At 42.1% G+C, this 15,009-nt stretch overlaps 1 protein-coding gene across 7 annotated transcripts in view; it reads right to left on the bottom strand.

The window, feature by feature from the left end:
• RSBN1L (round spermatid basic protein 1 like) overlaps nt 1–15,009 on the bottom strand; it is a 94,241-nt gene that overhangs the window by 58,570 nt on the left and 20,662 nt on the right. For 6 of the 7 annotated variants that reach the window (XM_073328571.1, XM_073328574.1, XM_073328572.1 and 3 more), the window contains exon 2: nt 12,743–12,859. The exons of the other annotated variant lie outside the window; for it this stretch is intronic. In XM_073328571.1, the coding sequence (XP_073184672.1) occupies nt 12,743–12,859 (117 nt within the window). The remainder of the gene's footprint in view (nt 1–12,742; nt 12,860–15,009) is intronic. 7 annotated transcript variants of the gene reach the window in all.

Here is a 15,009-nt window from a genome sequence, read left to right as displayed (position 1 = left end):
CTTGAGCCAAGACGTTCCAAGGATTCAGTTTCCCAAAAGTGACGTTTTAAAAATGCTAGCTTAGTGCATAGCACTGTCCACATCAAGGTGAGAACTAGGAGGTTTGAGGTATGACAAGCATATAGTGCTGAGATTAGCAGGGAGGAAAGAACCACAAGTTGATGAATGAGGTAGGTCACACCTCTGCCACTGCAAAGCTCCTGGTATTTCTAAAGGGGGAAAAAAATAACATTCCCCTCCTTTTGTGTGGGGAAGAGGAAGGAAATGGGCTTTGGGATTCCCCATCACCCACCCTTAAAGGACACCCCCCTCCGCAGTCACCAGTTTCTTAAAAAATAGGGCTGTCAAGCAATTAAACAGGTTTAACAGCATGATTAATCACGCTGTTAAACAACAGAATATCATTTATTTTAAATGCTTTTGGATGTTTACTACATTTTAAAATATATTAAATTAAGACTACAAAGTGTACAGTATCCACTTTATATTACAAATATTTGCACTGTAAAAAACAAGTATTTTTCAATTCACCTCAGACAAGAACCATAGTGCAATCTATCATGAAAACTGAATTTACAAATGTAGAATTATGTACAAAATAACTGCATTCAAAAATACAACAAGGTAAAACGTTAGAGCCTACAAGTCCACTCAGTCCTACTTCTTGGTCAGCCAATCACTCAGACAAACAAGGTTGGTTACTATTTGCAGGAGATAATGCTGCCTGCTTCTTGTTTACAATGTCACCTGAAAGTGAGAACAGGCATTTGCATGGCACCGTTGTAGCTGGCATTGCAAGGTATTTACGTGCCAGATGCGCTAAAGATTCGTATGTCCCTTCACGCTTCAACCACCATTCCAGAGGACATGCTTCCATGCTGATGATGGGTTCTGCCTGAACGATCCAAAGCAGAGGGGACTGACATGTTCATTTTCATCATCTGAGCCAGATGCCACTAGCAGAAGGTTGATTTTTTTTTTTTTTGGTGGTTCGGGTTCTGTAGTTTCCGCATCAGAGTGTTGCTTTTTTAAGACTTCTAAAAGCATGCTCCACCCCTCGTCCCTCTGAGATTTTGGAAGGCACTTCAGAGTCTTAAACCTTGGGTTGAGTGCTGTAGCTATTTTTAGAAATCTCAACAGTACCTTCTTTGTGTTTTGTTAAATCTGCTGTGAAAGTATTCTTAAACGAACATGTATTGGGTCATTGTCCGAGACTGCTATAATGTGAAATATATGCAGAATGCGGGTAAAACAGAGCAGGAGACATACAGTTCTCCCCTCAAGAAGTACAGTCACAAATTTAATTGACACTTTTTTTAACGCGCATCAGCAGCATGGAAGCATGTCCTCTGGAACGGTGGCCAAAGCACGAAGGGGCATACGAATGTTTAGAATATCTGGCATGTAAATACCTTGCAACACCAGCAACAAATGTGCCATGCAAACACCTATTCTAACTTTCAGGTGACATTGTAAATAAGAAGCAGTCAGCAGTATCTCCGGTCAATGTAAACAAACTTGTTTGTCTTAGCGATTCACAGAATAAGAAGTAGGACTGAGTAGACTTGTAGGCTCCAAAGTTTTACACTGTTTCGTTTTTGAGTGTAGTTATGTAACCAAGAAAAATCTGCATTTGTAAGTTCCTTTCACAATGAAGAGATTGCACTTCAGTACTTGTATAAGATGAACTGAAAAATAATATTTCTTTTGTTTATAATTTTTACAGTGCATATATTTGTAATCAAAATATAAAGTGAGCACTGTGCACTTTGTATTGTGTTGCATTGCAATTGAAATCAATATTGAAAATGTAGAAAAACATGCAAAAATATTTAATAAATTTTAATTTATTTCAATTCAAATAAATTGTTATAAGTGCAATTAATATTTTTATGAGTTAATCGTGTGAGTTAACTGTGATTAATTGACAGCCTTATTAAAAACAAGAGAAATTCACTAATAAAAAGCTTTGTTAAAGGAGTGTTAAGGCTGCTTAGCAGTGCCTCATACATTCCAGAATGTGGAGATTGGAAGCCCAAGAGAAAGGCTCTAAGAATCAGGAACAGCATGCAACCAGACAAAATACAAGTTAGAAAACCAGCTACTGACATGCTTCTTATACCACAATGGACCCAAACTTCAGACAGAGGAAGTAAAAAACCCACAAATATGGTACAGGGAAGTAGGTATATGTCTTTAAACACCCACATGTGGATTGTAGCAACAGAAGAGAGAATGGGTTTAGTTTCTGTTTTATTTAACTAAGAAAGTACAAATTACAGATTAGCAGGGAGCTTGAAAGCAGGTGTAATACCTGAAACCACTTAGCTCCTTAGATTACCTAGATTTAATGTTGGTGTCCCTGCAGGTACAATTTTAAACGTTACTATATATTTCCAGACTGCCCTATGCTGAAAGCTACTTTGGAAACTATGATAGCAATTAAGGCATTAATTTATCTGTCAGGGTAGGGACAACCTTCCCTCCACTTTCAAGGTGGCAAAGAAGGGGATGGAGGTTGGTTTATTTTATTTTTTTGGGGTGGGGTGGGGTGGTACTATCAGTAGTACTGAGAGTGGCAGCTAAACCCATTAACAGGTATGGAACTGCATCTGATTTTTGATAGTTTAAACATACCATCAAGTACTAGTAGGTTCCTACACTTTATTTTTAAACAGATACTTGTTTATCTTCTCCCGCTGACATAGCTTATGCCACTCACAGGGGTGTTTTTTTATGCAGACATGAGAGCTCTCTCCTGTTGGCACAGAGTGTCTTCCCCACACACGCTGTAAGCAGAGACATGCCTTAAGGCAGGGGTACTCAGTAAGTGGACAGAAGGCCAAATCCAGACTGCCACATGATTTTGAATGGACCATGAAATCTTTATTTACTTATTACTGTTATTGCAGTGTGAAAAATGTCCCTCTGGCGTCTGGACCTTGACTATACCTTGACCAAGAAATCTGGATCTTGACAAAAAATAATTGACTACCCCGATCTAAGGTCTTGTCTACACAAGAAACTTGCATACGTTTAAACGGATTTTGAAATAGATTTTAGTTAAACCAGTGCAAACCCATGTGTGAACATACTTAAATCAGTTTAATCACATTCAGTTTAAATCACCAAATTAAGCTAAATCAACCTAAGTGTGTCCTCACTTGTTTAACTAAATTTTAAACAGGAGATTTTAATTAAACTGGTGAAACTTAAGTGTACGTAGGCCAGCCTTGGTAGGGCACTATTATATTAAAGACCTCTAAAAAGTCAAGGACATGTCTCAATGTTTTACCAGTCCCGTTGTCCCCCTGAAGTCCATGACCTTATCTTCACTAGAAAAAAAAAATGGTGTATTTAACACATTGGCTAACGAATGTTAAAATATACCTCTCCCCCCCACCCCCCCACAGTACAGAACTGTCTCATCTCAAACTTTTTTACTGGTGACCCCTTTCACATAGCAAGTCTGAGTGTGACCTCCCTTATCAATTAAAAACACTTTGTTTATTTAACACCATTATAAATGCTGGAGGCAAAGCGGTGGAGGCTGACAGCTTGCGAACCCCCATGTAATAACCTCACGACCCCAAGGGGTCCCAACCCCCAGTTTAAGAACCCCTGGGTTAGTTAATCCTTCACCAATCACTAAAAAGAACTGTCTGTTCAGTGTTGGAGGCAGCAATTATACCAATATATATATTTAACCCCCAAGATTACTAAAACTGAAATATTAGCAACAATCCCTATTTCTTTCCATACTAATATAAGCATGACAGGAAATGAAAGTGAGTATATACAAAGTTTTAATCATGTGCTGGAGTGATTACACCATTTATGCACAGTTCGGAGATAACTGCAACTATATATTTCCCCTCAGGCCTTACAAGAAGGCTTAGGGCTACTGTTGCTATGTGAGGTTTGGGGTCAAGGAAGCACTTGCTGGCAGCATGACCCTTAACAGGACCAGAGAGAGGTCCTCTCATCTTAAAGACGCTCAAGAAAGCATTGGAACAACAAAGCAGGGTAGGAATTAGTTTACTTTCTCTAAAAAGAAAAGGAGTCTTGTGGCACCTTAGAGACTAACCAATTTATTTGATCGCATGCATCCGATGAAGTGATCTGTAGCTCACGAAAGCTTATGCTCAAATAAATTGGTTAGTCTCTAAGGTGCCACAAGTACTCCTTTTCTTTTTGCGAATACAGACTAACACTGCTGTTACTCTGAAATCTACTTTCTCTGACCTCCACACCTGGGGGCAGGAGAGGGACAGACAAAAGAGAAGCAAAGTGCTGGATGAAATCCCTCACCAGATCTGGAATGGAAAGCAGTGGAGATCCCCACACACCATCTCCCATCTACAGAACACAGCAAAGAGAAGTAGTGGGCCTGGAGATCAGAGGCATCCCTTGACCTCTCCTTGGGAACAAGGAGAAGCACTGGGGCAAGGAAGGTGGGAACACCTCCCCACACAGAGAATATGAGCTGAGCAAAGAGGAAGTAGCATAGACAGGAAGGGAGACAGAACACAGCTCCTATTCCCCTGCATGAAAGACCCTTAAAATACACCAACTGGAGTGCAGAAGTAGTTTTGTTATTTTTTTAAAAGGAATTAAAGTTGCTGGGCATGCTACTAAGAGGCTGCACTATTAGAAAACTGGGTACTTTAGTCTTCTTTAATCTTTCAAATTGACAGCTTCCCTTTAAGAAAGGAAAAAAATTTTAAAGCTCCCTGCATTCTACACTGGTCTTATTCTTCACTAAAGTTACCATTAGAAACAGTTTAACAATGCAGAACAAGTTTTGGTTTGTTTGTTTTTTTTTGTTGTTTTTTTTTTACACTACATACACAGGACTGATGTTAGTTTTAATCAAGCATTGTACTTCACTTTTACCCTGAAAGAAAGTCTTGTACTTTACTTAGCAGCCCAAGTTCCTGTATGGAAGATCATTCAACCCCACTATAATCATATGGGTCACTATCTTACTACTTATAAAAAAGGCAACATTAAAAAGAAAGTTACTTAGGTTGCAAAATCAAATTGTTGAAATTTAGAAATGCCAAATTTAAGATAGTGTTCAGGATTAATCCTGGCCCTCTTGTGTGCCCTTACAATGAACTGAATGAGACAGGGATCCTGTGGTAAAAAATAGCGTATGATCATGTAACTAAACACTGCATCATAATGCATATTATGCACAATGGGGGCAAATCATTGTTGCACAGACAATCTTAAATCAAACATTTCTTAACTTTTCAAGTTAAGTGTTCTTTAAGTTGATTTTTTACTTCCAAGAGAGCAAGTAAGAGTGCCACTAGGGCATAGTGCATGAGCAGTTTGATGGAGATTACACAGCAACCTAAAGCCAATTACATTCCCATATCAATTCTGTTTTACTATTCTGAATCAAAGCAAGATAAACAGTGAAACTATAAAAGGCTTAAATTCCAATTTAAACTTTATTTTTAACTTAAAAAATTCAAATTTCAAACATGGAGAAAGTAGGGTCCACTCAAGGATGCGCCACTGGCACTCGCTGCCTTGAACACACATCAAAAAGCTAAAGGTATGTGCTCACTGAAGAGTCAACTTGGATGACCAGCACCCAGGTTAGTTTAGCTCAGGTATAAGCAGACACACTGCAAACCATTGCCAAGTTAGTGTCCTCACTGGTGCTGCACTCACCAATGTGTGTTGCTAGGACACCTGAAGGCATCTCTCATTGTTCTTTACGCTGTAGAAAAACTCAGCCACTCTATGCTTCCTTCCCAGTGAGTTGTGGTAAAATCTGTATGTCCTTCCTGGCACACAGCGAGGAGAGGGGAGAATTGTTGAAAGGTTTTGGAGGATTATCAGGACACAAGTGATGCCCCTTCTGTTGTGAGGACACAGGCTACTAGTTACCAGAGTGAAAGCAGCACTGAGCTCTAGCCTACACCCCCAGCTAGGCCAGCTATCCTGGGCTGAAAGCACCACTAAAGTTGGGTGGGGTTTGAGTGGGAGGACAGAATGCGGGTTAGGAAAAACACCTGACTTACTGAGTTAACTGTTTCAGAGTAGCAGCCGTGTTAGTCTGTATTCGCAAAAAGAAAAGGAGGACTTGTGGCACCTTATAGACTAACAAATTTATTTGCGCATAAGCTTTTGTGAGCTACAGAGTTAACTGTGTAGTCGAGACATATCCTATCAGACCAAAGGACAGTGCCATTTGTGTTAAAGTTGCTTTTCTACAAAGATGGGATGGGGGAGTGTAGTGGTATGGTCACCCGGTCCCAGCCCAAAGGGGTTAAAAGCCAGCCCTTGGAGAGGGCCAGGGCAGGGAGCCTTAGGCTGGGTTGATTGGGAGGCAGCCTCAGCTGTGGCCACGCCCCAAACAGAGTCAGATGACCCTATAAAGGGGCTGCTGGGCTGAAGCTCAAGAGACTCTCTCTAGCTTCTGAGAGGGAGGGACCTGGCTGCAGGGACCTAAGCAGAGTACCTAGACTGGAGCAGAGCTCGGGAAGGCCCTGAGGAGCTGGGGAGCTCCAGCCAGGAAAGCCCCAGGCCGCAGCCTAGTATTAGGTCCAACAGGTACTGGGGTTGCAGGGGACAGACCAAGGTTAGACAGAGACACCAGGTCCAAACCCAACCTTGCCTGTGATGAGTGGCTTATACCGCAGTCTGCCCCAGGGTGCGGGGCTAGCAGCTCACTGGCAGTAGTCTACGACTGAGGCGAGGCAGGAATGGGGGCCCCTGCCCCCGACACCTCTCCCACAACAGATTTGAATAATGAAAGCATCTTACTGCCAGGGGGCAGCACCCCAGCATACAAGGGGCACCGGCTCTGGGAGGGACACGGAGGCCCAGCATAAGCAGAGGGCGCTCCAAGGCTAGAAGTGGAACTAATTCCCAGGACACCAGCAGGAGGTGCTGCAGGGTGAGTCCTGCATGCTTACAGGGAGAAACAGGCCTAAAGCAACCCAAGAGGATTTGTGGGGTCTGGAAGGACTGAAAGAAGGGAGGAGGAGAAAATTACTGTCAATCTTCTCCTGTCTAGAAGGATAGGCCTTCTGCCTAAAAATAAATTTTATGCTTTAATCATGTAAATCACTGTACAAATAAGTTTCTACAGGCTTCTCTACCCAGGGATTTTAAACTGGATCCAAATAGAGTTAGTCCAGTTTGAAAATGCTTGCATACACACGACAACCCATCACTCTACACTTACTCTTCGTTTATCAGGAACTCTGGAGTCCCTTGGCAAAGTGGACTAGGTTTGCTTAGAACTGAATTAGTTCAGTCTTTTGTTCATGTGCATGAATTGCTGTGCACCACTTTTTTGCATGCTTCCATTGGCTATCCCACAGTGCTTTGCAGGTTGACCATTACTGATCTGTCCATTTACTTGTGTGTCCTCCCTGCTCTGGTGTCAAGTTTCCAGGATGACCCTTCCCTCCCTTTAAAAGATTGTGTAAAGACAGATTTTGCCCATTTGCTCCTTGATCCTAGTATATCATTATTCTGGTGATACAACTGCAATAGTCCCACAACATGCTTTGCACAGTTGCTTGGACCTTTGCCAAGTCTCTGGATCTCACTGACATTTGGGAAGAAGGGTCAGTTCATGAAACTCTTGTTGCCAACCACAAGACTAAGGATCTTCTCAGCAACACTGCAAAGCATATCTGTGAGGGGTCAAGACTGGGACGCCAACCAGTGCCAGACAAAGAGCAAGCAGCTGAGGAGAAAGTATATTAAATGAGGGATAAAAGGAGACATTCTCCCTTCAACACGAAGGATGACCAGCTAGACCTATCAGAGGATGAGCAGGATGATGCTGGAGAAGAGCTGCCCCCTGACAGCCAGGATCTTTTGAGACTCAGGACCATCTGGAAAGACAGTCTCCATCCTGCACTGCAACAATTGCTGTTCTACACTGGATGATCCTGAGTTCCATCCTCTAGAGGGAATTTCAGCATGTAAGTACCTATCTTTACAATTCATTATTATTGTTGGTGGATGTGAGCTAAGAACCTCTCCCTTCCCCTACCCCCTTTTACATGCTTCAAAATGGCACCCACCAGCATGGCATAGTCGCAGTCTGCTCAACACCTCTCCCACAACAGATTTGAATAACAAAAGCATTTTGTGCAAAATTCAACAGCTTATTGAGACAGTGCTCACAGGAAAAGAAATCTGTTTAGTTTTCTTAGTTTACCTGATGCACAAGTGCACGATGCATCCCTGGTCAAGGCACAAACAATACTGCTCCACACTGAAGTTCAATGCCCTGTAATGCACACTGTAGCGGACAGTCATTGTAGGACCTTATCTATTCTTCTCTACACACTCTCAGTCTTAAGCTCTGCTAGATCTCCTCTGCAGACATGGAAAAATAGCTCGATTTTGTTTCACACATTAAGAATAGCCACATGCCCGTGCTGCCCAGTGTAGCTTGCAAGCCCCTTCCACTCCTACAGTGCATCTGTGGGGTTGGAGATAAATCATTCTGGTAAATAACTTCACAGCCTATCTTGCTGGTCTGCCTTTTGCCTTTTTGAATAAGACCATTTTCTACCTCCTAGTCATCCACCTCTGCATGATGTCATTGAAAATGAGGACATCCTAGATGTAGAGGGAATTACAATCCAGCTCACCTCCCAAGAACCCCATAGCCCACTCTTTAAACCTATGACACCATAACAGCACTTCCAGCATGAAAACAAAACTGCAAACAAACCTGGAGCCACCCTCACCCCTAACAGCATAGAAGCAGACAGTACACTGAAATCCAAATACACTCTGACCACTTAGATCTCTGAATTTCTTCCAAGAATGGGAAGAGTCAAGGCAAGATCACAGACATGCTTAAATCATGATTCTCATTGTTCATAGCCCAAACAAAATAAGCTAAGGTTCCCCCCACCCCCACCGCCACAGCACCTGCAACAGCCAGACAATCAAGGACAACATTTCTATATCTACTACTCACAGGCTGGCCAATCTGGAGGGGGAGAAAGACGACGACTAGGGACAACATGTTTTCAGAATTCATTCCAGAGTCACAGAGGAAAGCCAGGCTGGCTGAGAGATGGAGGCTTTACAAGAATAATCAAAAGGACAAAGAAATGCACTTATTTCAGGAGATCATGGCAGAGGCCAAGAACAGAATCACCATGCTCAAAGAGAGCATGGAACAAGCAGATGCAGAAGCAACTCATGGACACTCTCCTGAGCCAGAATGCCCTTCTGCAAAACATGCTCTTGATAGGCCAACAGGCCCTGCATTCCCATAATTTGGGACCCAGCCATGTCCTTCAGCCCTTGCACACTGCTGTCCATTGGGACCAGCAGCAACTCCTAACCTCTTCATCCCCACAGCAGTGCTCCCAGAAGCTGTGATCATTCACGACAGATCCAACTTCTGGGCACAAAGAACACTAGCACTTGGGAGTCCAGCTCTTTTAAACCTTGCAACAACCCTGATAAGTTTGAGCAGAGGTACTCAACCCCAAAATCCAAGCCAAGGCTTATAGTCACTTATCTCCCTTACCAAATTGTGGTATCTGAAATGTTCTTACTGTTGCACTTTGAGTTCTGTTTGCACTGTTGCAGTAATTAAACATGTGTACAGTTGGTTAATATTGTATTTAGAAACATTTAACTAACCAAAGATATTTTTCCTTTGGTTTCATTAAAATTTCATAATAATGATTTACAATACTGCCCGAATCATCACTACATTTAAAACAAAGAATCCTTGAAATAAAGTTGAAATAATTCACAGCGTTTTACAAAAGCACATAAGGAAAGTTAAACTTCAAAACATGCACACAATGTTCCCCAGTACTCACATCTGCATCTCACCACCCACCCCATCCCTCCAGGCTAACATGTTCAGGTATGTGACTCAAAATACAAGAACAGTAGGCATCCCTGACAGTATTCCTATGGGTGTTTATGTTCTCTGTGGAATCCCTACTGTCTGCTCAGACCTCAGAGCAAGTCTCCACACCCCAGTCTCCCATCCATCAGTAAGGCTTTCCTCTGTCTCTCTCAACTATTCTCCAAAAACAAAACATGCAATTATAACGGTTGGAACATCTTTTTCGGCTGCTTCCAACCTATTCCACAAACAGCAACATCTTCCTTTCAAATGGCCAAATGCACACTTGACCACCAACCAGCAACTACTCAGGTGATAATTAAAACATTCCTTCCTTCTGTCCAAGCAGCTCACATATGGCTTCAATAGCCAAGGCATCCGGGGATAAGCCAGATCTCCCAGAATAACCGGACCAACCTCCATACCATTAATGTCCACATTACTCTTGGGGGGCACACAGTTCTTCCTCCATTAATTTAAATAGGACTGAGTTCTGAAAGATCCAAGCATCATGGATCCTTTTAGACCACCCTACATTTATGTCTGTAAACCTGCCACGGTGGTCCACCATTTCCTGCAGCGCCACGAAGAAACAATCTTCTCTCTCTGTTTATAAATGCTGCACCACAGCAGGTGGGAGGGAAGGGATTGGGGGGAAATGATGGGGCAATTGATGGAATCCATGTGCCCAATTCAGTTTAGGAACTTCATGCATGCAAAGCATCAATCACCTCTGAGCATTACTAAGCTTCCTGAACTGGTTAGACAGCACCTTAATGGCATAGCAGACCTACATGAGAATGGTCCCAGCAGTTGGATTTCCCCACACTGAATTGGTGGCTACAGACTGGTAATGTTCTGGAGTGGCCAACTTCCAGATGGCAATGCCAACCTGTTTCTCCACAGATATGGGGCAGTGCACATTGGTATGCTGTCCCTGAAGCTCCTGGGTCAGTTTTATACTGGTCTCAAAAAAGGTAATCCTTGCTGCTCTGAAGCCTTCTTGCCACTGCTGGTCATTTGCTCTGCAGAACCATCTTCTCCCACTAAGCCACGTTAGTTTTCCTGGCCCAAAAATGACACAAAATGCTATGTAGATTATCCAAGGAACTGGTCCTCCTATCCAAACATCATGGCGGTCTCCAGTTCTACCACCTTGTCCTGCTACCACCACTGCAGAATATCTTCCTGCTGCTAGAGGAGTGGTTATTGCTACCATAGAATATTTTCCTGCTCCCACATCAACTTGGTAGTGTGACACACAAAGTCCAATACAGAATTCATCTAGCTCCATGTGCTGTAATACAACTGAAGCAGCCTGTGCATATTCACACAGTTGTCAAAATTAGTGGATACTTTTGATCTGAATATATCTGTCTCAACACCCCATCTGCAAAATGTGGATAATGCCCCTCACCTCTCAGGGATTCTGTGCAGATAAATTAATGCTCGTAAGGAGTAGACACTTATGATGAGTGCCATAGAAAAGCCGATGAGGAAATTAATAATTCTGCTTTCAGAGCAGGTTTGAATAGTGTGCAGTAAAAAAGGCCTGGGGTGCCACATTGATCAATGAAGAAAACACAAAATATTGAATAGCTGCTCATTAAATGAACACTGTCCATCCTGTGCACTGACTGACGCAGGGGTCCAGTAGGAAAACAAATGGAATCACGTAATTATAACACTATTATAATGCACAGACACATTGCATTATGTCTAAAGGTCAAACAAACTTGGATTATTTCAGAGTGAAGTGAATTCCCAATAACTTGAGAATGGGCTTCTCTCTCCTCTTTACAGGCTAACTAATAATCCTATAGCAATGACCCCAAAAACTATCATAATGCATAGGTACAAGGTGGCCAAATTAAGATTGCAGAGACCATCTTAATTCTAGGTTTCAGAGTAACAGCCGTGTTAGTCTGTATTCGCAAAAAGAAAAGGAGTACTTGTGGCACCTTAGAGACTAACCAATTTATCTGAGCATAAGCTTTCGTGAGCTACAGCTCACTTCATCGAATGCATACTGTGGAAACTGCAGAAGACATTATATACACAGAGACCATGAAACAATACCTCTTCCCACCCCACTCTCCTGCTGGTAATCGCTTATCTAAAGTGATCACTCTCCTTACAATGTGTATGATAACCACGGTGGACCATTTCCAGCACAAATCCAGGTTCTCACCCCCCCCCCTTTTTTGGGCTATTACCCGCAGGAGAGTTTGTGTGGGGGGGACAGAGGGTGAGAAAACCTGGATTTGTGCTGGAAATGGCCCACCTTGATTATCATACACATTGTAAGGAGAGTGATCACTTTAGATAAGCGATTACCAGCAGGAGAGTGGGGTGGGAGGAGGTATTGTTTCATGGTCTCTGTGTATATAATGTCTTCTGCAGTTTCCACAGTATGCATTCGATGAAGTGAGCTGTAGCTCACGAAAGCTTATGCTCAAATAAATTGGTTAGTCTCTAAGGTGCCACAAGTACTCCTAATCTTAATTCTGGCATTTCCTAACTTGAGTTCTTGACCTTGCAGCCTAATGTTAGTTTCAGTAATATTTAGATACAAAAACCATAACAAAAGATGCAGCTATCTTAAATTATGTAATTTATAGCACTAGTATGATGTATAGGACATTTAAACTATGGTAACAGGGAGAACATACTTTTTTCCTGTTAATAGCACATATAACAAAAGCGGATTTTCAGTTTTCAATTTGTAAACTTTACACTGCCTCATTACAACCATCTGGAAAATGGGCTTTTAATTAAAACATGAAAAGTGTCACTAAAATTCAGCATTCACTGGAAATATATAATTTTAGACATTAACACATTACAGATGAATACTGTTTCGTTTGAACATACCTTTCTGCAATAATGTGACCTCTCCATTCTCTTTCTTGATCTCATTCATTATTTTATGTTTCTTCTTTTCTTTCTGCTTCTCTCTGTCCCTCTCTTTAATTTTATCTTTGATTTGATCTGAAAGGAAAACATTTTAAGACTGAGCAGGAACAGAAGAGTTTCACATGAAATTGTCACATGTATGTTTCATACTACACAAACAAAGGCTCTAATCAGTTTGGGGAGGGAGTGGGAAAGGAAGAGAGATTTAAATCCACAGGACTTGGACAAGCAAACATTTACAAGTATCTCATATCTGTTGTACAATACTGAAAGTTTGTCTAACTATGCTGAACTTCTGTTTTCTGGTTCTGTTGAACCAACTGTACACAACCTTTTATATAATCTGGTACTATATCAGTGGTTAAAACAGTTTATGCATATTCATCACAAGTCAGTACTTCTGCTATGTTTATATTTCATCGGCAAGTAGATTTGATTTCTTGAAGTTCACAGTTTCATTAAATATTTTGTCTATTTCTTATCCTCCAAAGAAATCCGAAAGAAAAAAAATTGGAATTTGCATTTTCCTACAGGCATGTCCACAACAGCAACTCTGCACCAAAACATCCTCTTAATATCCTAAACCTGAACACTCCATATTGCAAATGAAACTTTAAAAGGATACTTGAAAGGTTCGAGTTGTTTTTACATTTGTCACTACTGCTGACCCGTTTGAAACAAAACACTCCAGCTAAATCTGGAGATGCAAGGTCTTTTAAATGGAATGCCCTGGTTGCAGTGTAGCATAAACAGCAATCAGACGTTAGACTCAGATGGAAATGGAAGAGAAATATCAGGCCTCTCCTTTTGCAATATTGTATTGGCACAACAAGAAGTCTTTTTAAATGTTAAGCATCCCAAGCATTAGGGCTTCCACCACTTTGCAATCTTCACTTCTAGAGGAATTCTGCATCACTGCACATGTGCAGAATTCATGTTTGGTGCAGAATTCTACCTCCCTCCCCGCCCCCAGCAGAAAATATATACTGCCCAAGTGCGGCAGTTCCAACTTTTCCCACCAGAGTCTGCTGTGGCACCAGACCAGCCAGCGGCATGAACACAGCTGGCGGTTCTGGTACCACAGCAGAATCTAATGGGTAAAAGGCGGAACAGCAGCACCTCTGGGGCAGAATGTATTTTCTGTGGGGGGGAAAAAGAAAGATTCTGTGCAATTCCCTCAGGAGGAGAAGTTCATCACTGCACCCTGCCCACAGAGCTAGGTTAAGACAGAGTGGGGCACACAGAGCTGTTGGTGGGGGGCACAGACTGGGGTTCAGAATGGCTGGGGGGACAGAGTGGGGCATGGGCTCAGGCACTAGTGGGGTGACAGCCTTGAGCCAGGGGTTGAATGGGAGTGGGGATGTAAGGCCACATGGGGATGGAGGGGGCAGCAGAGACCTCTGGGGATGAGGGGTTCGGGGACAGGGACAGATGTGTCTGTCTCAATGGGAGAGGCTTGGGGTCAGCCAGGTTCTGCATGTGGGAGGCTCCCCAACAACACCACCCCTACCCCTCAAAAAACCCATTCCATACTTCTCAAACCCACATGCAACAACCCTCCAAGTTCACCCCAGGCTCCTTTCCTTTCTCTCAGCTCCTCTGCTATCCTTGACTCCCCCAAGCCTTTGCACTGTTTCTGATGAGTGCAGGAAATACACAGTTCAATATTGTAATTTAAAGGAATACAAAGTTCTGTATTAATATGCCAAGTAAGGAATCTATTTGTCCAAAAAAAAAAAAAAGAAAAAAAGAAGAATTTTTTTTTTACCAGAATCTTTGTTTTGGTTTGTATTCTTACAGACATACTTGCTGACAGATATTTTGAAATAAATTAACAAAATAATTGAAACTGGCATAATTCTGTTGTGTTATTTTGACAAATAAAATATGCAAAATCTTAAAATATTGTGCGCAGAATTTTTTGGTGCAGAATTTCCCCAGGAGTAAATCTTTGTGGGTTCATAATTATTGACACCATACCAGGCTTTTTAACCCCCCTCAGAGGTCAGAGCGGAACCTGGTGTCACCACACTTAAGAAACCATGCATTTCAAAGCCAGAAGGTTTAGCCACTAACGCTGCCTCAACAGCATAGCAAGGAGGCAATTCTAATAGTCCTTTCTGGTGCTGAGGGTGATGCACACAGAGCAAGGAAAAAAGTTAATTACTTTCCATTAATATTCTTGAGTGTTCTGCGCCAAAAAATTAAAAATTCTGCAGCAAAAA

The sequence above is a fragment of the Lepidochelys kempii genome, chromosome 1 (genome assembly GCF_965140265.1).
Source record: "Lepidochelys kempii isolate rLepKem1 chromosome 1, rLepKem1.hap2, whole genome shotgun sequence".
NCBI lineage: Eukaryota > Metazoa > Chordata > Testudines > Cheloniidae > Lepidochelys > Lepidochelys kempii.
Note: the sequence above shows the minus strand (reverse complement) of the source record. Positions and strands in the feature narration are given on the sequence as shown.